At 44.5% G+C, this 23318-nt stretch overlaps 1 protein-coding gene across 1 annotated transcript; it reads right to left on the bottom strand.

Annotated features, from left to right (window-relative positions):
* Positions 1-974: 974 nt before the first annotated feature.
* mfhas1 (multifunctional ROCO family signaling regulator 1) lies at positions 975-20518 on the bottom strand. Its single transcript, XM_067483853.1, has 2 exons — positions 17077-20518; positions 975-1242 (listed from the first exon to the last, which is right to left on the bottom strand). The coding sequence occupies exons 1-2, from the start codon at positions 20021-20023 to the stop codon at positions 1112-1114; spliced, it is 3078 nt and encodes a 1025-aa protein (XP_067339954.1). The 5' UTR covers positions 20024-20518; the 3' UTR covers positions 975-1111.
* Between the last annotated feature and the right edge of the window lie 2800 nt (positions 20519-23318).

The following is a 23318-nucleotide window of genomic DNA, read 5'->3' as shown; positions in this document are numbered from 1 at the left end:
ATGTGCATGAACTTTATTCCCTCTCCCACGTGAACAAATGTAGAAACACACTTATAAGCTTAAACATGCATTTGCATACAGATTCTTCCAAACAGACACACACACACACACACACACAGACACACACACGCAACATGCCAAAGTGATAAATACAAAAATAGAAAAATTATATCTAAATGTCCAATTTAACAGTAGAAAACACAGAATAGGCCACAGTAAATACATCTGACTGCTGTGCAGACATACCTGACCCTGTTAATGTGAAAGGAATTACTGAAAAAAAGGCCAAAATCTAATTCTCTAGAAAATCTGGTTCCAGATACAAAGCTTTTGTAAATAGAGTTTGTCTGTGTTAGCTCTGATATTCCTCTGTGTACATCAGGCTGAAGGATTAACGAGCTGCGCTGTCACAACAGACGCCGTAAGACTTTGTGGCAGCCGTTCCTCGGACACGCGTTCAGGTGCCCTGGAGGCTGCAGCCAGCACACAGTGTGAGCTGCTTTGTGTTTCAAGCATCAGCTGATGGTGCTAACTGTACAAAGACGTCTTGTGCAGCCGCACACGCCGCCCTGCACCAGTCCTGCATTCTCCTCAGTGTTTAGACTGAAGCTGTTTCTTCACCTCCACCTGCTGCACTGAAGCTCCTCTAAGCAAACCTGTGTATGAAATGGGAGCAGTGGCCTTGGAGTCTGCACTGAGCTGCAAAACGTAGGCACAGAGAAATATGTAAATATGGAAAGTGTCAGTCGCTCTTCTGGTCTCCTCTGGGTCGTCCTGTCAGCGTTTAAAGATTCTACACAATATTTCAATCCAGATTTCATCTGAGCCACTGCTTCACAAATTAGTCACAGTAATGAAAATGTTTTAGCACTGAAACTGATGGTTTGGTGGGTGGAGACACAGAATCTGCAACAGTACTTGGCTGTGGTTCATCAAAAGTTCATTACACCCCGATAAAAAACCTGGACTAGAATAGTGCGAAGTACAAGACGAACGCGTGACGCAGTGATGCAGCTGCAGGTCCTGGTCTGAGGCAGCGGGGGGAGAACAAGGTGCAGAGAGGGCACAGTCAGTTTGGGAGGCTTTGGCGATACTGAATGAAAGGGAGGGTTCATTTGAGACAGGGGCTGACCACGGTGGGAGTCGGGGGGTAAACCAGAGCCACGTTGACCCGCTCCGAGCCGTTCTTTGGACAGATGATCTCGGTCAGACCCTCGGGCCGGGGCTGGCTCAGCAGCTCCCCTGAAACAAAAGAAACAGAGTCTGTTAGCATGCGAAGACACAGAGGACACGTCCTCACGTGTCTGCACAACAACCAGAACACAACAGGCCGCACAGTAGCAGGCGAGTTCTCCAGCAGGTGGAGGTCTGTCCACACTGAGACACGATCCTGCAGAGGAGTCTAGAAACCAGGATTCCTGTGCGTGCAGCCCCAGACTCCACACACAGACTCGTGTCAAATAGTAAGACAGCTGAAACTGGGTCCTTGTACCCTGAACTTTGTCTCCCGGCCTCTGTCACTGTGTTCACTTGGAGTAAATGTTCTCCAGTATAGTTATTACCTAATTACTTTTTTACATACAAACTAAAACTGCAAAGACAGTTAGATGCAGTTGTAAAATAGAGATGCAGTTAAAATGCTGGTAGGGGGATGGAGCCTGAGCGCAGCCTGGGAGTCTACACTCTGGGCACAGAGCACGCGTAAACAGTTATTTGTGCGACTGGATGTTTTGAGATTTTCGGTTTCCTGTGTACAGTTCCAGCCATTGTGAATTTTTGTGTCTCTATTTTTATGATGTCCTTGGTAAGTTCATGTTTTTAGTCTGAAGACAAATAAAGGACACACACACACACACACACCCACACAGAGGAAGATAATTTTTTGACATCCTGCACTGTTCTGTAGCTTCTGAAGCTTATCCTCTATTCAGTTTATCGTGCAGTAGACTCTTTTTTTAGACTCTTGTTTTTGTGAGGTGCCAAACAAATAAAATTGCCTGTGGGTCCAAACAGCTCAGGAATAACTGGTCCAGCCTGTTATTGTCCATGCAGTGCCCGGATTACACTTGCATATTAATTCCTGGTTTTCAGGGCATCTGCAGCTCAATGACAGTCTGATGAGCAGAGTCTGATCTGGGTTTGACCTGCTTTAGTGTCCAATACATAAACCCGTAAACACACACTCGTCACCTTCTCAGAAAACACAAGGAGCCGCCTTTTACCTTAGTTTTCTGTCATTATCCAGCTCACAGCCGAGGATAATCGTTAGATTGACTCAGATTTTAAATAATAAAAATCACATTTTGCACATAGTCACAAAGCCTCTGCCTGGACTGAGCTCTGCATCACAAACCCTGAACATTAACAAGCTGATTCGTGGCAGAATCTGTGCACAGTGACCCGACATGTTGCAAGCAGATCAACACAAAATCTCCAGGATTTTTTCTAATCATTCTTCAAGGCAGAATCCAGTACATAATCCTGGATCACCAGGTGATCAGATATGAGTCGGACAGGTCCCCAGCAGCATGTTTACTTGCTCTGGGAAAATATGCAGCTACAGTAAAAGAACATAATGGAACCTTTGTCTGCAGGCAGGGCACTTAGGCCTTGTGTGGGATGACTCTACAAATGTTGAACTCAAAGGAAGAGGTGTGAAAGGAGACATGAAAAGAAGTGTGCTGAGCACGGCCGTGAGTCCACTGCTATTAGCTTTGTAAACCAACGCATCTGATCGTCACGTGTCTGCTGGGACCAGAGCCTCAAGTCTGTGGTTCCTGCAGCACTTAAAGCATCAGACTCATTGATTGTTCCTGTTGTCTGCAGCCGTCAGAGCTGCAATGAGATCATCATCACGTTGGTTTCAGGGTGTTTCCTTCTCTGTGTGAAAACCAGCAGAGACTTCAAATACAGTACACAAATACTGTGTATTTATGTGTACTTTTAAACGTATTCAGTAGCTGTTCCCAAAGTGGTGCAAGGAACCAGCTTCACTCCAATGTTCAAACAAAGAAATTGAAATATTCTGCACACTCTTTACTGTCACCGTGTCACCCTGTTACCCTGTTACCCCGTCTTATTAGACTGAAACCTTTCTTCTCGTGGCACTTTGCTGCTTTGCTCCTAAGTAAAAGTGTCTGGCAAATGCCTAATAAAAATGCTGATAAAACACAACACTTTATCATGATCAAATTATCATGAATAACAAGCCCCAAAACATATCAAGCACATTTGTTTAATTCTTGAAGCAGAAGGAGAACAGCACCAAAAACCCTAAAGTAAATTTCTCTGCACTGCTGTCAGTGTTATTCAATCAATACACTTTGAAGCATCTCTCTAATAATAAAATAAAAGGTTCTACTACGTCACATACTGTAGCTTTAAGCTTGGGACAAATGTGAAGACATCCACAAAGACTGGATAAACCAAGAGAGCAATCACACAGGGATTGCATTACATATAGTAGTTCACGTGTCGTGCGTTTTGTCCGTGCAGTGAGGCTTTGAATGTGACTTAGAGACCCTGTCAACAGCCTGGTCAACTTTATTTCTTCACCGCTTTCTCTCTGTAAAAACTACAGTGCTTCTGGATGAACGACCAGATCTGTGCTTAGGGTTGTAAGTGAGAGTAGACGAGAGCTTTTATTTTGAAAATCACACCGTTTTCCCCCCCAGGATACACAGTTGCGTTACAGCAATTCTGAATAAATGAGAAGAGGATTATTTCACAGAGCTGAGTCACAGTGTGAGCAGCTTTACAGTAATCCATTACTAAAGCTTCTGATTGCTGTGTATCTGCTGCTAAAGGTGACGTCACTGTAACTGTTCCTGCTCAGAGTCAGGCGATAAGGCTTCAGGAATCATTTTAATCTGAGGTCAGCGCGACTCTTCGAGGCACGGTGGGCTCGGAGGTGTTGTTCATGCCTGGAAGGAGCCCAAACATCCGGCTGCGTGTCCTGAATTAAGTCGAAGCCTGATCCTCCTCCTCCTCCTCCTCCTTCCCACTGTGACTGAGAGGAGCTTTACACAAAGACCTGACATCAAGACGCAGGAATGTGCAGATCCCCCACCCCGTCCCACACACACACACCAGCAGCAGCAGGTAGACGAATCATTTACAGTCCTGCTCTGCTTGTCTTTTTCTCCTGCAGCCTTACAAGGAAAGTAGCAGGAGAAGTTTTCCTGCTCAGGAAACTCCCACTGAGATGTTTGGGAAAGTCAGTGAAGGCATCTCGCTGAGCCTTCATTCACAAACCGTTTGCACTTCCTGTTCTATTGTGGACCTCACAGTCTTTGAGCTTTGGGCTCGAGCCAATCAGACTAAATTTATGATGTGCATTCCTCCCATACACTGCAGCAAACACATCTAAATGACACTATGTATGAAGCTTTCCTCAATACTCAATTTACATATTTTCCCTTTCCGCCGTTTTGTTGATTTCGTTTTCCCGTCAGACAAGTTAGTCTGAACTCAATATCTCAGAAAAGTACAAACTGGATATTGACCATCAACACATTCAAGGTGTGGTACAGGAAGGAAACAGCAACACAAACATTTCTGCAGAGAAACAACACATTTGTGCATTTCGTTTGTGTATAAAAATAACTAGCATTGACCATGGATGTATTAATAGATGTAATATGACCCGTCACCATGGTCACGGGGCTGCAGCATTTCCACCTCCAACCTTCAGTCACTGCTCTCTGTGGGGTTTTCAATTGTCATGTGAAATTGTAATCAGTGCTCTCGTCCCGTTGCCCACTTCATGTAAAACATCCATGGTAAGAGCCCTGCAGAGACACGTTCTGGTCACCATCATGAAGGTTACAGCCGCCACGGATCAGATGAAAACACGCAGCATCATCTTTTCATAATGTCCCAGTCCCATCAACCTTCACCCGCGGATCCCTGAGAAACATTTGGCTGTAGACTCTCAGCAACTATTCAGAATGTTTAAAAAAAATTTAAATTGTGTTTTATTGGCCCCACGATTGTGAAGCAAAGTGCTACTGTGGTTTTTAAGTACTTTGCTACTGTAACTCCCAGCTGAGCAGGAAGCAGAAGGTTAATACATCTTTGTGTCATGTGACACCCTCTCAAATTCTAGTTCTGTGGTTCAGTACAGGAAAAATATCATTTTATTGACTTTGTCAATTACTTCTCTACAGAACCTTTATTGAACTCCAGTAAAACAGGACGAGGGTGAAGGACTCAGTGGCCATTGTCCTCCAACACCAGAGTGAAGGACAGCAAACAATACAAACTGGCTGACTCTCTGTCCTCCCTGCCGTCACATTTGGTGATGAAATATTTACAATCTCCAACCTAAAATAGAAAAGTGTCCCTGTAAGAGCTTGAGCAGTGTCAACGTGCAGGGACAGAGGCAGTGTCAGTCTCCATCAACTGCCGTGAACCAGGTCAGACTGAGGATCGAGCCCAGAACAAAAGATCATACGCGAGCTAAAATCAGCTTATGTGACATAGAGGAGATTTCAGGGGGAAATAAAGTCTAATCCACCTCAGTCGACCTGCTGCATGACGACCGTCCTCCGAGAGCTAAACCTGCTGCTCCCTGACAGATTAATCTGATTCACCAAAAACCCGCACACACAGGATTAAAGCACAGAGACAAGGGATCATTTCCCCACTCAAAACTCTGCAGTGTCTCCCCAGAGCTGCAGCAACAAACCAGCTGGACAGACTCTCAGTCAGTGTCCAGCAGAGTGCAGACAACAAGCCTGAGTGCTGAATCACAAACCTTTTAAAAGCAACTTTGCTTTACTTTTATTGCTTTATTTGACAGGGACAGTGAGCATTAATAAGCATTTCAGCAAATGTACTGGAATTAGCCAAAAGGCAAATTTTCATCTGCATTTCCTGGACAGATGTTAACATTGTCTCCTTAAAAAAAATCTAAAGAAAAAACAATATAGTGACAAACACAATGAGTAGAGACAGAATAATTCACAACAAATGCCTAAAAGGTATTTTATGTAAAAATATTCAAGAATCTAAATAAATATTGAAATGACAAGATGGCAGAGATGTTTATCCACTTGAGCGCAATATTTTGCAATGGTGATATCGTAATGTTTTTTTGTCCAGTATTTTGATTGTTTGTTTGTACAGCGATTCTAAAGTTTGTAGTGTAGTTACGATCGTCTGTGAGACATAATCATAGTGTACATGTATACTTTGGCTGCCCGCAGGGATAAATGTGGCCTTAAAAGACAGAAATTTGAGATATTGAATTTAGCAACTTGTGTCATGGTGTTACCTTTTGTATATATTATCGTGTCATTTGCTAACATATGATAATAATTATTTGGACATAGTAATGGCAGATCATTTATCTAGAGAGAAAAGTAATGACCCCAGATATTTGACCCCTATTTATCTCTGAAACCAAACTGCATTGGGTGCAGACCAAAACGAGTGGTGTTCAGATGTGCTATTATTTGCAGAGCAATGAGTTTTCAACTTTAGACACTGTAGGTAGAACACTGACTGGTCTAGAATTGAATACTGACAAGGAATCTCCACTTTTACAGATTGGGATCATAGCTGCTGACTTCCACACATTAGGAAATATGGCTTCAGAGACTGAGAATTTTGGTTACTGCTTCACTGTCCTTTTCACAGTCTATTCCCACCAGTATATGGTTCCAATCAATATGCTGCACAATTTTTTCAAAAGTCTACTGTTTATTTCAACCAAACTGAAGGAAACTCCCCCTGAAAATGTGACGTTTGCTGAAGTGTCAGGAGTCTCCACAGCACCAGCAGGAGTGAGACCGCATCCTGTGTGTGACCTTTCAAACAGAGGCAGAAACCAGAGCTCTGAGGTCCACAAATAGCCGTCGGCTCGGGTTCAGGGCGAGAAGCTGGAACACGTGGTCATGTGGCTGACAGTGAGCAGCGTGAAAGGATGAGTGAGGAGCAGCTGCCGGAGGATTAACGCTGCCGAGCGTTCGAACGCTGAGGATCAACAACATCACAGAACCAGTCTGCATGTGCACACGCTAACAAACCTTGCGATGATCAGCTGCCGATGATGGAAACATCTGGTGACAGCTGATTTTCAGCACACAATTAAATAAATTAAATGAAATTAAACAAAGAAAGCTACGATGGTCACTAAGATCACGGTGTCCTCTGTGGACAGGAAGCATCCTGAACCCCATCCAGCACAGACACAAAGTCAATGAATGAACACACAAACAAACAAGGAAACTTCGTACAATTTTGGCCTCTGGCTTCACCTGATAGGTCAGTGACTCTGTGGTGGAGCAAGCTACCACAAAATGTGACAATTCTACGATTTCATGAAGGGCCCAGGCCGCTGACATTCTGAGTTTGTACAAAGGTTTCCGACCTTTTTCTATATTTGCCCACAGTATTTCAACTTTATGTGCAGGTCCCACTTATCAGTGCAAATGTTCACACTTGACTTAGAGAATTAAATAATAAAATGCTAAATGTCCATGAAACAATACAAAACAATAGACAAAAAACAAATATTATAATAAATTCCACCTGATACTGCATGAACACACCACTCGTGACTTCAACTGTACCAACACAGAAACATGCGCAGAAAAAAATTAAGGGGTTGAAATACTCAGTACACACCAAGTCACAAAGCACAATGGATGCGAACAATCTGACTTCAGACACTTTTGTGCAGCTTGATGCCATATTTCAATTCAGACACAACTGAACACCAAAAGAGCTGCTCGCGTAGGAACTATGACGGCATGTTCGTGGGGACAAATCAGGACAAAACATTGATTTTAAGCCGTTTCTGCTTGTGTTTGGACAGATATTTGACATGTGAGTTCACCATCTCCCTCTTCCTCATCTTCCTCAGAGGGTTTCCTCAGACCTTGCAGCTCTAAAACCACAGTGTGCAGATCTTGGCTCATGCTAAGCCCCTGGTGAGTAAAAGCTTATCAGCGTGACGGGACAGAACCGGATCTAACCTTTTTTTTCCCCCCCACTGTTGCTCTGCAGAAATCCCACACTGAGCACTACAGCTGAAATGTAACTGGGCTGAAAAGATGATTGTGTGACATCTCTGAGCAGATAAAGCCAGGATATGTGAAATGGAGCAGAATCAGTAGTCAGACCAAGTCAGAGTGCAATGCTCAGACCCAGATACCGTGAGCGGTTTCTTCAAACATGTGAAATGAGACTAATCCGCTGTGATCAGCAGCTGCACTGACAGGGAGCCTGCGATCCTCAGGAATGTGCGGCCTAAATCCACACCAGAGGAAACCGACCAAAAATAACCGGTCACTCAGCAGGTCTGAGCTCAGAGTCTGCAGAGGAGGCAGAGCAGCAGTTCTTTCATTCAAATACAGCAGATTCCTCTGCAGAAAGGACTGAGACTGGGGATTTAAGATGACGTCAGGCCTGAACAGAAAGGTGAGGGCTGGAGCTGCTGATGTCTGATAGTCTGCTTATTTACATTCCTCATATTGGGTTTCAGCAGGAGCTTAGAGTGGAAATAAACTATGAAGAAACACTAAAACCAGCACGTGCTGTTTAACACACACACAGATCCTCACTAATGAAGCCAATAACTCCAACTATTTTAATCTTAATCCCACAGTTTAATGCTGAGATATTTATGTGGCTTTAATTCCCCTTTGTGTCGTTTCCAAAAGTGCAAAAACTCCAATATAATTTGTATAATTTAGTGTTTGAATGCAGGGAATGTGAAGTGTGACATATGATCTGTCGTCCTTCAAAGCCTGAAAGGTTTTGCTGACGACAGTCCGGCGTCCAAACGAACTCTGAAACTGGTTTTACATGCTGGAACCAGTTAACACAGGCCTGTGAGAGATCTCTCCAAGAACTGTTTGTGGTGTAATTGATGGGGCCAAACTCCACAGTCCTTCCCCTTCGCAGCACTGACTTAAAACCTTCATCTGCTGACAACAATGAGGCTTCAAGTTAGTCACAATGAGTGGAAACCTTCTAAAGCTGCAGTGTTTTTAGTACAAATTTCCTCTTTTTGTTTCTTTCCTTCCTCTGCAGCTCAAAAGGAAACACACATAGATGGACATTTGATTAGATTTTGCATAAAACAAGAACCCACGACTGAAGTGAACCTTGTTGCTTTTGTTTTTTTGAATTACCTCCTTAAATCTTAACCCAGCCCAGAGAAGCTAAAATTTCATCCCCGCACTGTGAGAGTTTCTGTGTGGTCACATTAAAACCTGAAGACGTGGAGTTACAAGCACGATTTGAGGAAACTGATCCCAGTTTCATAATAAACTCAAAACTGTGACATGAGCAGGATTAGAACAGCTAAACTGTGAAAAGGTTTCAAGCTCAAAGATCCGATTCAAAGATTCAGAAGTTTGAACGGAGAAGAGGAAAAGTTCTAATGCGGTAAGTTGAGAAAAATCACAAGAGATGAAGCAAAGTTGTTCTGAATGTGTAACACACCACTGGAGGGACCTTTAAAACACAGCGACATGTGAAAACACAGAGACTATTAGCGTAATAAGTCAAACTTATGAGATTAGCTCATAAGAAGAAAGACATACAGCAAAAACTGATTTAAGCCGCACATGTTCTAACAGCCACAGAATCTGTTGACAACAGCTCCGCTATTTCCAGCATCTGCAGCCTGACACTAGTTTCAGTGACTCTTGGTTTACTGGGCTGTGTGCTGACAAATTGTTGGCCGCTTGTGGTGAACAGACACACATTCAGCAGCCAAACACCTCGTCGTGGTCTCTCTGCTGCTGCCACGCTGCTATTTAGCTGTCAGGACTCGGAGCCCGGAAAACCGCTCGACTTCAAATGAAAACGGCTACAAACACAGGAAACTGTTATTTCCCGCTTCTAATGGATAAAAGGTCACGACCAGCTACAGATGAAATTACTGCAGCGTATTACAGGACAACAGAGTACAGTTTATAGATCTTAGAAATCCTAGATCCTGTGTCCTCCATGGTACAGAGAAGAGAAACATGGAGGCCCCATTAACGCTGAATGATATCTGCAGCTGCTGCCAAGCAGATCACATCTTTTTCATTCTGCAGGTTTCACAACAGCCTGGCTCAGTAGTAAAAGAGTCCAGGTGAGAAACTGGGCTGTCTGAATGTGTTTCATAAGAATACTACAACGTCTCAGTTTCCAAATTTGATACGTCTTCGAACGGTTTTTAATTGTAAAGAATTTCACAAATCATTGCATGTGAAATGTTTCTGTGGGAGAAACAAAATGGCTCGGACAGACGAGTCTGGAGTTGTCCATGAGCTCACTCTGGGGTTTTTCTTGCCTAATGGATCCTGACCAAGCAGCTTTTTGCCCAGCTCCGTCATCACAGACCTGCCCGCTGAGAAAATCCTCCGTGTGCGTCTTAACCTGGCCGGCGCCTTCTCAGTCACATGTCTGAAGAAGGCCACAGGATTACCGCGGGGTGATGTAACAGGATTACTCACAGGCACAGCCCACTCATGTAAATACAGTCACCATCGGGACACTGAGCTCGAACTGGTTTCCTGATGTTATCTCAGGTTGTCAACGTCGCGTTTTGTCTTCCAGTCTGAAAGCGAAGCTGAGTTTAATCAGACAAACGGACACGTTTCAACAGGCTGCTCTGTGCAAACAATCACCTGAGAGACGAGTTGTAACGTCAGCAGAGAATGAACATCAGAGCTCAGCTCAAAGTGCTCAGAATGTGAGGCAACACGTTAAAACCTCAGGTGTCATGGTCCTGGTCCTTGTCCCACTCTCTGACAGTGAAACCTTCACTGTGATACTGGGCGTAAAGGAGCTTTTGTGTGCGTGAAACATTATCCAACAAACAACATGTGACTCTCTTGTTAACAGAGAGACTGTTGACAGTGGAGATCAGCTGAGGACAGAGACAAAAGTTCAGGCCTGCTGCAGAATTTACTTTATAAGTCCTAGAAGCATAAATGTGTCACTGCATTGTTTTCGCTAACTGCTGGCCTGCACATAATCACATCTGTATTTTACTTTTAAAGCCACTGAAACAGAGCTCGTGTCATTTCCCAGCATTCAGTGTTTTTATGGGCAGACGAGGAGGAATCAGTGTTTGAAGCAGCAGGACTCCTGTGGTATTTCCTTTGGCTGCAGTTTGTCTTTCCAAGCTTCGCTGCACCATCACACAGTCACACAGCATGTGGGGGACGTGTCGCACGCGGATGGAAAAACTAATTTGCTGTAGTGTCACCTGAGTTGATGAAATACAGTAAAGGAAAATTCACTGGCAATTAACCTGAGTTCATCCTGGGTGATGTCACACGGGCAAAGGTCACAGCATCACCACCACAACAACAAGTGCTCACTCAGAAGATGGGCTGTTTTCAGTTCACCATAATCACAGTGTCAGCGGCTCACTGACACCCACAGGTTGCACACAACATCCTGCAGACTGTCGGAAGTGGACCAATCAGGAGCTTGGGGAGTAACACAGAAACTGTCAACAGCAGCTCTGTTAACACTGGAGGCGTTCAGGGGCAGTAGAGAGAAGAGGCGCTCACAGCCCAGAGCACAGAATTCCTCCTTCATTTTAAAGTGCTTTTTCTAAAGCTGCTGCTTTGCTGAGGCACAAGGAGGTTGGCTTTTTCTAACGTGGGGTTTAAAGGGCAGTTTGTCATCCGAGAATAATGTTCTGTGAACGTGCAACAGTTCAGCCCTAAAGGGATTTTAGGGGCCGGGTGTAAGCGGGTGCTGGAGGGAGAACCGGCAGCACAACAGCAAAGAATGGGAAAGAAATGTGCTGGTCAGAAAAAAACATGAGACAATGTCAACTGGATTTGAATCATCAAAGAAAGAGAGAATAAAAGAGTTGTTTCCTTGTTAACTACTTTCTTTGTTGTTGGTTGAAACTCATCATCTGAGTTTGTGAACATTCAAACGGATACAAAGAATCTAACCAAGGCTGAATCTTCCTTCCTGGACTTTCCCTGCACATTAAAGGCGAAACTGAACATGATAAAAATCAGTGGCTCCAGGAACCTACGCTGGCTCAATAGCAACAACTCATTCAAGGAATCGACCGTGAACTTAGCACGACCTCACAATAAAAAACACCATAAAGACATCGCAACATGCACCACAATTTTCAAAAAGCTGTGGTGAAATCGGGCTGGAAAAGGAGCCGGTTTAAAATCCTCCATCCAGCTGTTCGTCCCCGAAGACACCTAATTATCAATTCAGCGCAAAAACAAGCTCCTTTTCTACAGATTATTGTGTCAACATGAAGCTGAAATGTGTTCCCAGGAGGCTCCTGGCTCCTTAGCAGCTTCACTTTCATTTCTAAAATGATTTCACATTTGATTTATGGGTCTGAAGAATTCAGGAGCAGCAACACCGAGCAGCCGGATCGTTCTGTTAAAACAGGTTCAGACTAACCCCTGGCTGACTTTCACAATAAACAGCACTAATCTGGAGCGGAGCCCTGAGGAACCAACACCCGAGGGGCAGGTGAGTCCACGCCTCAACCTCGTCACAGTGGGAGTTAAATGAGCTCTGCTGGTCATCTACTGAATATGTGACTGGGTTTAATCCCGACAGATCCTCTAAGTGGATTAAAGAGGAGCCGGCTGAGCAGCAGTGAGTCCGACTGAGCCTCACAGCAAGAGTGAAAGTGCTTTTCGCAGGCTCGCACTGATTAACATGCATCAAATTGAATAATCTATGGTGGTTAATGGTTGTGGCAACTTCCTCATTGTCCTGCCACTGGCCACATCCGTTCGTGATCGTAGGAGCTGTCACAGTTTTGTCCCAGGTGTGGTCCACCTCCACCCAAACACGTCACCACCTTTGGTCATTTGTTGTCTGCGACAGCCCCAAACCGCACAGTGTTCAGCACAACCTCCTTCCACTTTAAAACACGAAGGTCATCGAACACTGCAAAAAGGAAACTGTCCCCCAGGAGGACATCGCAGGAAAGAAAGAGCGGGACAGAAATTCATTACAGAAATCACCAGTTAACAGCTCCCTCCCAGTGATTCCCACAGGTCTTATAGCAGGCAGGTGTCAGCATCAAGTGTTCAGGAGACCACGTGAGCTCCGTGTCTTTGTGAGACGCACAGACGGTAAACTGCTTTTTTATTTACTCTGAAGGCGTCTGCTTGGACTGTGGCAAACTTGGGTTTTTCACCGTTTGTCACTTCATTAAGAATGACAATAATCAGCAGCTTCAGATGGGACTTGGACAACAGCTGTTCAACCATCTGAAACCCTCTACACAAGAGATTCAGATCCACAGTGTCTGCATGTCGTCATCCCTGCTGATTATAAACTAGTTTTACTGGTGTTTACATGAAACAACTCTTGTTCATCTGAGACGAACTCGCTGCTTAAATGCTGCTGAGTTTGGCCCGTGAATTCAGAACTCAGATTTATTTTTGCCTCAGTCCAATTTAGTGGCAGCCGGACTCCTGTGAAGCTGAAGGTCTGACACGAACATCCAGAGACAACCTACAGACACAAAGAGCTGTGATGTGCAGATCAACAGTTTACAGCTGGACAACACCAGCTCTCACACACACAAACACACGGATCACAGCTGGAGATGGAGGAAATACAGACGTTTGATAATCAAACCCTCACTCTATGTTTAGTCTGCTCAGTGTAGCTAGAGCCAAAAATATCATGTCCATAAAAGGCCAGAAGTACCGAGACGACTCTTTCCACAGATGTGTGTGTGTGTGTGTGTGTGTGTGTGTGTGTGTGTGTGTGTGTGCACTCTGAAAGAAAAGAAATACTAATTTCTCTTTTGCATCAGCTGTTGCTTCTCAGTAAACCTGCAAACTGGGTGTAGATCCTTCAGTTTTACTCTGAGTCAGACTCACGTGTTTGGAATGATGCATCGGTTCATTCTCTCAAATCTGCAGGAGGCTCGACCTGATCTACGTCCTTTCCCCAAATCGAGTTCCTGCAGCTGCAGCACACTGCTGTGTGTTATCTGCCCTAATAACATATGATCTGGGGTGGTTACAGAATTACAGATAAGCTGGTGGACTTGACGTGACATGCACGATCAATTAAAGCTGTTCCATTTTTAATAAGTCAGAGAGGAAAATCAAACAAGGACAGAGGAGCAACGAGAGAACAAGCAACGTTTGAGCCACACAACACAAACAACAGAAGGAAAACACATTTTTTTCCCCTTATGTTGGGCTGAACATTTAATCTTTATCAAAGTCAGAGCAGCGTAAACACCTGTTCACCACCACCTTCAGGTGAGAAAGTGACAGTGGACTCAAAGTTCAAAACACAAGTTGCCAAGAAGGACATTAGATGGTGACGACCGGTGACGACCGGCGGAAAGGGTTTTTCAGACACACCTTTGACAAACTGAGATTTTTATTTAATCTCTTTCTCGGGTTGTGCAAATTGTCTCGTTTTGACAACTGCATACATATCATATAACATAACATATAACTGCAACATATCATACGCACAACCACAGAAACTGCTTAAAACACTCCTTTTGTCCTTTAGAAGAGTCTGTGAGGAAATAACTTTCATCCAATGTGCAGATTTAGAAAAGGTCACCATGGGTTGATTGTCAGGGTCAAAGGTGAGTTAGTTCATGGGAAAAGATGGAGATACTGAACCAGCTGACAGCGCTGTGAAGTCAAACATGCTAAACTACAACACAACAGCTCAAAACCGCCGTGTGATTAATTTCTTGTAATGATAAAAAGTGTTTCAAATGCAAACGGTCTCGCCCAGGTTTGAGTCATTTGGAGCAAACTTTCCAAACCTGCGTGAGTGTTTTTATGTGTGTGACGGCTTCATTCGGAAAAACATGCCAGGTTGGAACGGCAGCACAATTTTCCTTTTATGAATCCAGGTCATTTACAGACCAGGACCCAGAACCAGAAGGGGGAGCAGCTGAGTAGGAGACAGTGTGTCTCTCCACTTTCTGACTCCAATTGCTGAGCATGTTTCCTCTGAGTGCAGCAAGAATCAGAGGAAAACTTTTTCTGAATGTAATACTTCACATGAGACGACACGCTGAGGAAATAGCTCCACGGCCGCCTGACAGCACAGAGCTGAGCCACTTTCTCTGCTCCACTGACACTTTTCTTTCTTCAGAGCCCAGAACAAACTCCCAGCTGCTCCCCGATCTGGTTGACTGACCGAGCAGAAAGTGCCCTGACTGAGGAATGTCTCACTCTTATCAGACTCCAGCTATAACCCGAGTCATTAAACATCGCACACAAACTATTTCCAGGCTCCAACAAAGGACAGTGCTTTTTGTAATGTGCTGCACGTTCTTCACACATTAACAGTTTACAGCCTGAAATTCATTGCTGCCACCAAGAACCACAACCACATGTCAATCTCACTTTGATTTGGGGGGGGGGGAGTCAGACTCTTTAAGGGAGACAATGTTAAGATCTGTCCAGGGACTGCAGATGAAAAATGGCCTTTTGGCTAATTCTGGTACATCTGCTGAAATGCTTATTAATGTGGACTATCCCTTCTAAATAAACCAACAAATAAATAAAGTTGAGATATTCCGTTCTAAAAGGTTCTGTGTGAGGCTGTGTGAGAATTTCACCTATAATTACAACATTTTGCAGCTTCTTATTTATTGTTACAGTGACTAATTGTGACTAATTGTCTGTGCAGAGCGTGGTGGAGCGTAGAAGAGCAGGGAGAGGGAGGCCTGGGTGGAGCAGAGCGAACCGATTTCAAGCTTCATGTCTTCATGCATTTAGTAGCTTTGAGCTTGGAGTTACTGTCCACTGGTTGAGTCAGTCTCGGAGCCTGTTCCATTAAGAGAAATGGTTCAGACAGTGAAGTGAGCGGTTATTAACGTGCTCTTTGTGCTAACAGAGTGAAATCTGTTAAGATCCTGAGGTCAACATCAGGGAAGCTGCTGACAGTATAACACGTCTAAAATCTAATAAACAGACTCTGGTCTAAGGTCTTAGCTGCTGCTGGTTCACATTACAGAGGTCTGTCTCTACAGTCAGAGACGGACGCAGCTTCGTCCATCACTGCATCAGGAGCCAAAATCTGCACTGAGGATGGTCTCCGTCCCTGAAGACAAGAGGCTTTACTCAGCCTGCACCTCCCTCATCTTCCCAACAACACTAGTCATTCTCTGCATCTTTCATGAGGTTTTTTAATCAGGGTGGATCTGAATGTAATAAAGAGCCACAGACGTCCACTTAACGCCAGCAGCTAAAAGCTGTTAAATGTTTGAGAGAGTGAAGATCAGTGTTAACTAAACAGCTGCTTCTGGTTCCCTTAACTAAAGTTTACTGGTCAGTGACTCCAACATCACCCTCATTCTTTTTATTACAAAACTATAAGACTTCAAGTTTTACTGCAGGACACAAACGTTCATTATTTACAGCAGAGCTGAAACTACAGACCGTTTCCTCTTCAGTGTAGCTGCTACTCCCACTGTTCTGAAGCTCAAGCAATGAAAGTTCCCCACCACCAGTGTAAAAGATGGTTACAGAGTTAATTTGCACATAAATACCGACTGTTATAAGTGAAGCAGCAGCTTTATAGGTACATAACAAGTATAATGTTGCAAACCCCTTATTTTCTATAATACACATGAAATTAGTTGCAAATAAAATCTCTGTTACGATTTAACTGGAGCAAGAGAACTTTAGAGTGATTTTCTCTAATTCAGAGTTTAAAGAACGTGGACTCCTGCCGCAACGAGAACCGCATTGCAAAGATGTCCTGGTTGTTGTTGTGTTATCGTTGACAATATTCACATATGTGGAATATGGCTCCTTTCTGTGTTTTGTGTCAAATAAAATAAAAACTACATAAACAACAAACCCTTGTTATGGTGATGGGACACAAAATGTGCTGCTGGGACACTGTCCTTCACAATTTAACATTAAATGAAAATTAGTTTTGCTAAAAAAAAAAAAAAAAAAAGATGCTAAAATATATATAAAAATACATATAAAGGATTATAAGAGGAACATAGAACTATAGTAAATTTCTGCCTAAACAGTCTTTCTGGGGTCATCACCTCATGAAGCAAAAACCATCTGTATGGAGGTTTTTTTATGAGATTAAATAAGGAGGATTTACCTGGGAAGGCATGTGGGTTGGACGACCCTCTCTTGAGGCACTTGGAGCAGAGAATATGTACAGAGTAGTGCAGACCGGGCCACTCCTGCAGCAGCGTGTTCAGCTCCTCCACCAGCGGAGTGATGGCCTGCCATGCGGTCCAGATGTTGGGCAGCGAGGCGTGGCTGATGATGGACAGAGTCTCTGTCTGCAGCTGCCCTTTGGACGGCTGGTGGCTGATCACGACAGGGACTTTACCTCGATAGGCGAAGATCTGGTGCCTGCTGTCCGACCTTTGGACCACGTGGCTGTTGATCTGGACACTGAAACGTGCAAACAGTCCGGGGGGAAACAGGAAAGGGAAGCAGTACTGGATGTGCAGCTGCTCTACAGAGAAGAAGTGACACTGGGACAGGGAGCTCCCACCAGGTGAAGACTCTGCCTGGGGCTCCTCGCTGCTGACGTAGCTGGGGAACTTGTACCACGCCGTGGCTCCATTCAGAGGCTTGCTGCGGGGTTTGTTGATGCAGTAGCAGATCCCCATCTTCTCCAGGAGCTCCATGATGAGATGCAGGTCTTGCTGGGTTTGGATGAGGGGTCTGAGGAGCAAGCGGATGACATTGGAGGGCAAAAGGCCATGTTGGAGGAAGCCCTCCACATGGTGCTGGAGGTGGGTCACCCTGAGGTTCTCTCCTTTCTCGTCCTCAATGACAAGACTGACCCTGCCCTTGTCTCCCCTCTCCCCTTCAGACAGGAGCCTGTCCAAAAGTGTGGACTCATCCTTCTGGAAAAAAACATTCAGAATTGCAATGAATCTGGGAAGATTGTGGAAAACATATTCTTTCAGGGTGAGGCTGTCCTCAAAGTAAAGCAGCTTCCCACTCTCATGCAGGTAAGATAAGGCGCTCTGCAATCTGTCCTCGGTGAGGCCCGCCTGCAGGCCCAGACGGGCTGAGTCCCACCACGACAGCCATAGTTCTTTGGGCTTAAAGTGCAGCTCCTCCAGCATCTGCCAGGACTTTGGCAGCACACGGTGGAGGTTGAGGAAGATGTCCCTGTGGTCTGCAACAGACATGAGCTTCTCCCTCAGCCTCTGGATGTTCCTATGTGTCTCTGTGCAGCTGACACTCAGGACAGGAGACAAGATCTGCAGCCTGTGGTTGAGCATGTACTGCAGCTGGGCTTTCCTCCGCCTCAGGTTCCTGTCTGAGACTCCATAGAAGAGGACGTGAGGGCTGGAGGTGCGGACATTGTAGCCCTGCTCCAGTGCTTGATCCACCTGCAAAGCCAGGCTCCTCAGGGTCTGGACATCCTTCTTATCCTGCAGGCAGATCTGTCTGTGAATGTCCAAAGTCTTCTCCTCTACCTCCACCTCTCCACACAGGTCGGCATGTGTGCCAACTAACAACACGACAGCATGGGGTACTTTGGCACCGAGAAGGTGGAGGAAATAGCCGACGTGGGCGTAAAAATTTTTGGGTGAATATGTTTTGAGATTAATAACGAGGACGTAGAGAGCACCAGGGGAGAGAAAAAAGGGTTTGATGAGGTCGTAGTTTGGCTTCCCTGACAGATCATACACTAGAAATGTAAGACAGCGCTCAGCATCTGCCACCCAGTTTGTGACTTCAATTCCTTTGTTTCCGTGGATTTCTTTACCATCCTGCTGCGTGCTCACCACGCTCTGCCTGAGCCGGGTTTTCCCAGCGTTTCTCGATCCCATCAGGACCAGTTTCAGTCGAGGCTTCACGGCAAGCTGGGAATGTGCAAGCTCCTTCTGATAAGCTGCAATGTAAGGGATCCCCTTCATGCACACCTCGTACGGAGGCTGGATGAGAGGGTTATCCTTCACCTTCCAGATGTTCACTTTGGACAGCTTTCCAAAGTTATCTGGGAGTATGGCTATTTGGTTACCCTGTAAAACAAGCTCCTCCAACTTCTCCAGCTCCACAATGGAATCAGGCAGATATGTGATGTTGTTATTGTCCAGCCACAGGTTGGCCAGTGACAGCAGCTGACCTATTTCCTCTGGAATATGAGTCAGTTTGTTTCTGCTCAGGTATAGTTCCTCTAGTCCTGTGATGCTTAGAATAACCTGTGGGAAGTTCTCAAACTCATTTGAGGACAGATTGATCATTTTGAGTCTTTGTAGGTTTCCAAAAGCAGGTGGCAGCACTGTGAGTTTGTTCCCATCCAGCATCAGACTCTCCAAGTTGTGCAGGTGACAGAATGTGTCGGGTAATTTGGACACGTGAAGACTGCTGAGCCACAGGATTTTGATGGACTGCAGCTTCCTGATGTCTGCTGGTAAAACCTCGAACTTGTTCCCGGAGCAGTCAATTTCCTCGAGCTCGCCGAGGGCTAGGATATCAGTGGGGAACTGGTTCAGCTTGTTGTGATCTGCATCCAGAGTCCGCAGCCTGGTGAGGCTGGAGAAAGATCTGGGGAGATCATGCAGGTCATTGAAGCTGATGTCAAGTTCCTCCAAAACGTGAAGTGCTCCAATCTGAGCCGGCAGACACTGGATTTTGTTGTGACTGATGCATAGCTTCTTTAGGCCCCTCAGCTGGCCCACCCCCTCAGAGAGGCTTCTCAGGCAGTTGTGGCTCAGGTCAAGCTCCACCAGGTGCCCCAGTTCAAACACCACCCAGGGGACAGCGGTGAACTTGTTCCTGCGGAGGACGAGGATACGCAGGTTGTTGAGGGTGGATCCCAGCCCCGCTGGCAGCTCCTGCAGGGAGTTGTTGCCCAGGTTGAGCACCTCTATCTCGGCTATATCCTCCGGCAGTGTGATCTGGTTGTTCTTGGAGCAGAGGGTGAGCTGGCGCAGGTTGCTCCGCAGCTTCCTGGAGCGCAGGGCGGCATCCCTCCACAACCTGGCCGTTTTCAGATTATTCTCCTTGTCCTCCATGGCGTTGCAGCCGGACACCCCCTCCTCCTCCTCCTTGTTTTCATTGAGAGTTTTCATGGATCCTGAGCGGGCAGCATGCTGGACTGGCTCCTGCAGAAATCAGCGCGCTCCTCAACGACAAACCCTCCGTTAGGGAGGAGAGAACAAGCAGTTTCTGTCGGGAAACGATCGCGCTTTTCGATGGGAGCAGGAGGAGCGCGTGTGGCCGCGGAAGCATCCTTTTCTCCTGCGCCACCCAGCAGCACACAATGAAAACAAACCTCCGCGCTCACAGCTCCTGCTTCAGTCCCAAACCCGAGGTCCGGATCCGCGGCTGCGTCCTGCTTGTCACAGGGGTCCTCATCACCGCGAAAGCCCGACCTCCAGGCCCCTCGGTCGGGAGAAATGTGCAGGTTTGTGGAAGCTGGTGAGCCGCTGTGCGTCTTCCTGGCAGCGGAGAGTGGAAGTGAGGCGGCAGAAGCTCTCACTGCGTCAGATCTGTGAACACTCCTCCTCCTCTCTCCTCCTTTCTCCACCTCCTGCACTGCGGTCAAACCCGGGGAGTTTACGGTAATCACAGTCGCAGAGATTGCTTTCATTTGGAAAAACCCTCAGTCTCTTCCCTGGAAGAGACACGGGATTCTCCTAAAACGCCCCCACAGCAAAACGCAGCGTGCGCCACTCAAACTCCATTGTTTCTAGATGACGTTTAGTTTGAACGCGCTGCGCTGTTCGTGCTGTAGTTTTTCGCCTTAACAGTCAATGTCCCTGAAACTAGTTTCTTTTAAACAATAAAAAACATTATAATAAATACATTTATAATACATTTATTCAGTTATTTATTCAATTGGAGACACAAAATCTATGTAATTTCGGCAAATTAATAGGAGCTTATAGGATTTAGGAACAATAACATCTTGCAAAAATAAATGTTAGAAATTAGGCACCGTTGCGTCTTTTATTTTGAAAACCGGATGTTTTCCTAGTTGTGTTTATCCTTCACACTGATAACGAAAACTTCATCACTTTATAAAAGGTCATCATCTGTGTTAAAAGTTGTTTCTTACAATACATGTCTGGAGGATGAGAGAAATTCATTCTTTTATTTGGACATGAACGCAGACTTCCTGCTCAAGTCCTCATCTCTCATCTGATCAAATAAAAAAGAAGAGCAAATGTAAAAAACATACACACTTCAGCTGCAGGAGGCCGCTTAGACAAACTGCCTGCAAAAAGTAAAATGGCAGGAAGCAGGAACATTCGGCAACTGAGAGGTGGAGGACGGTGTCTCCATCTAATGGACATCATGGGAAAATGACGAGCAGCAAGTCTAACATTATTGACACTGTAGTGGACAAGACACCGAACCCCCCTTTTCCCCTCCCCAGGTGTGCAGTGCCGGTCCAACCCAGTAGAAACTGGGGAGTGTTGCGTCAGGAAGAGCATCCGGCGCAAAAACTGGGCCAAATCAACATGCGGACAATGATCCGCTGTGGCGACCCTGAACTCACGGGATAAGCCGAGAGGACAAAAAAATAAAATAAAAAAAAGTGTTTTTGTGTGTGTGTGTGTGACTCCAGCAGAGGTGGGAGCATTTAATCGTTTAATCAAATACACTTTACTTGGGTTTTCAGAACCTGCTTTATGCTTTATGGAGGAAGCACTAAATGTTGATGTGTCACTGTGGCTGAAGTTTGCAGCTAACAGCACAGATGTTGGATATGTGTTTTAAAAGGTCTCACTCCTCTTGTTTGCTCCAACATTTGTGTTTTATTTGCTAACTAAAGGGTCGGTCAGTGAAAAAAAGAAATTAATGTAGATGGTTTTTCACAGTAACTAGTCAGAAATCAGGTGTGTGAAGTAGTTTTGTACTGTACATTCAGTTCATCAACAGCATCAAGTTCAGCAGCGCTTAAATATTTTTTGATGAGGAAGTTTCCCTTCAGCTTTACAAATCAGATTTTTTTACCTTTAAAAGTTTTTGGAACAACTCTGGACTACATTTGTATGTTTATGTCATCAACAGCATTGAGTTCAGTGCTGTTTCAAATACCTTTTCTTATTGCAGTACTGGTACTTAACAAATTGTAAGGCAAATACTTTGGAGTGCACTTGTTATTCAGTATTCATTAGGGAAAGTACTTGTTAAGTTTGTGTACATTTTCTACCTCTGGCACTGATGTGATATAAAAATAAAAAACTTCCTTATGTTCCTGGGGAAACTAAAAATAAGGAAGTAAATATTTAACCAGAAATACAAATATACAAGAATTTCCACAACCTCGTGTCTACAGAACAATATAAGAACTTGAACATGTCGTATCAAATGCCTTGTGTTTGAGCAGAAATACACAGTATATTCTCCTGTTCTGTTCTTATACAATCAGTGTGTCAGAAGCAGTGTGTGACCTCTGTCTCTGCTTACAATATAAAAGACTCAAACCTGAAGTGTCCTTCAGCCCCACTGAAAACTGGTTCACTTATGTAACAGCAGACGCTCCAGCGTCTCCAAGCAGAGGCTGCTTCATCAGGAGGTGTTTTCCTCCATTTACCAAAAATAATAAATACTATTATTTATAACATGTGTGGATACGTAAAGATATCTTCCTAAAAATACATTAAATGCCTCTCTACTCATTTTGCATCATTACGTTACTGGATCCAAAAGGTGATAGAAATACAAAGTACTTATGTGAAAGTACAATTACTTACTCAAAACAAGTATCACTTCAAATTCTTTCCTTGAGTCAAAGGACTGAGTATATATTCTATAGTACTTAAAGTCCAAATGAGCAGTACTGTAAAGTGATTTCTTTCAGTTTCTGATAAAAGCAAAATATTTAAATAGTGTTGAACTTGATGCTGTTGATGACATGAATGTACAAGTCCCGATTTGTTCCACCACATAAATCTTTTTCTGCAGAAATGTGAAATGTTCAGATCTTGTTAATGAACCAAGAAGCAACTTGATTTCTGACTATTTATTGTAAAAAAAAAAAAAAAAGAAAAAAAAATCAACATTAAGTTCTTCTATTCACTAATCCCCATAATTGGTTGGAGGAAACAATAAGACCTTTTAAAACACATATTTATCATTTGTGCTGTAAACTGCAAACAAAGTTAAACAGACAACAAATTAAACAAACATTTGTAGTGGTGAATAAAACCTAAGTACAAAGATCAGTGTTACTTGAGACTTGGTGTGGAACAGAAGCAGCAGCAGATAAATGTGGAGCTAATTTTACCACTTTATGTACTGACAGATACTTCATCCACAGTGTTCGTTAGTTCAGTACATCCTGGTTTAACAGTTGAACTCTGCAAAAAGCAACAACTGAAGCTGTAAACAACATAAACAGAAATACTCCAGCAA

Source organism: Channa argus, chromosome 18 (genome assembly GCF_033026475.1).
Source record: "Channa argus isolate prfri chromosome 18, Channa argus male v1.0, whole genome shotgun sequence".
NCBI lineage: Eukaryota > Metazoa > Chordata > Actinopteri > Anabantiformes > Channidae > Channa > Channa argus.
The sequence above is the reverse complement of the archived record's forward strand: the minus strand, read 5'-3'. Positions and strand labels throughout refer to the sequence as shown.

Coding starts and splice junctions, on each gene's coding strand:
- mfhas1 (XM_067483853.1), bottom strand. CDS start 20,023: ATGAAAACTCTCAATGAAAACAAGGAGGAGGAGGAGGGGGTGTCCGGC. Junction 1,243..17,076: donor CAACCCACATGCCTTCCCAG/GTAAATCCTCCT, acceptor CTTTTGTTTCAG/GGGAGCTGCTGAGCCAGCCC.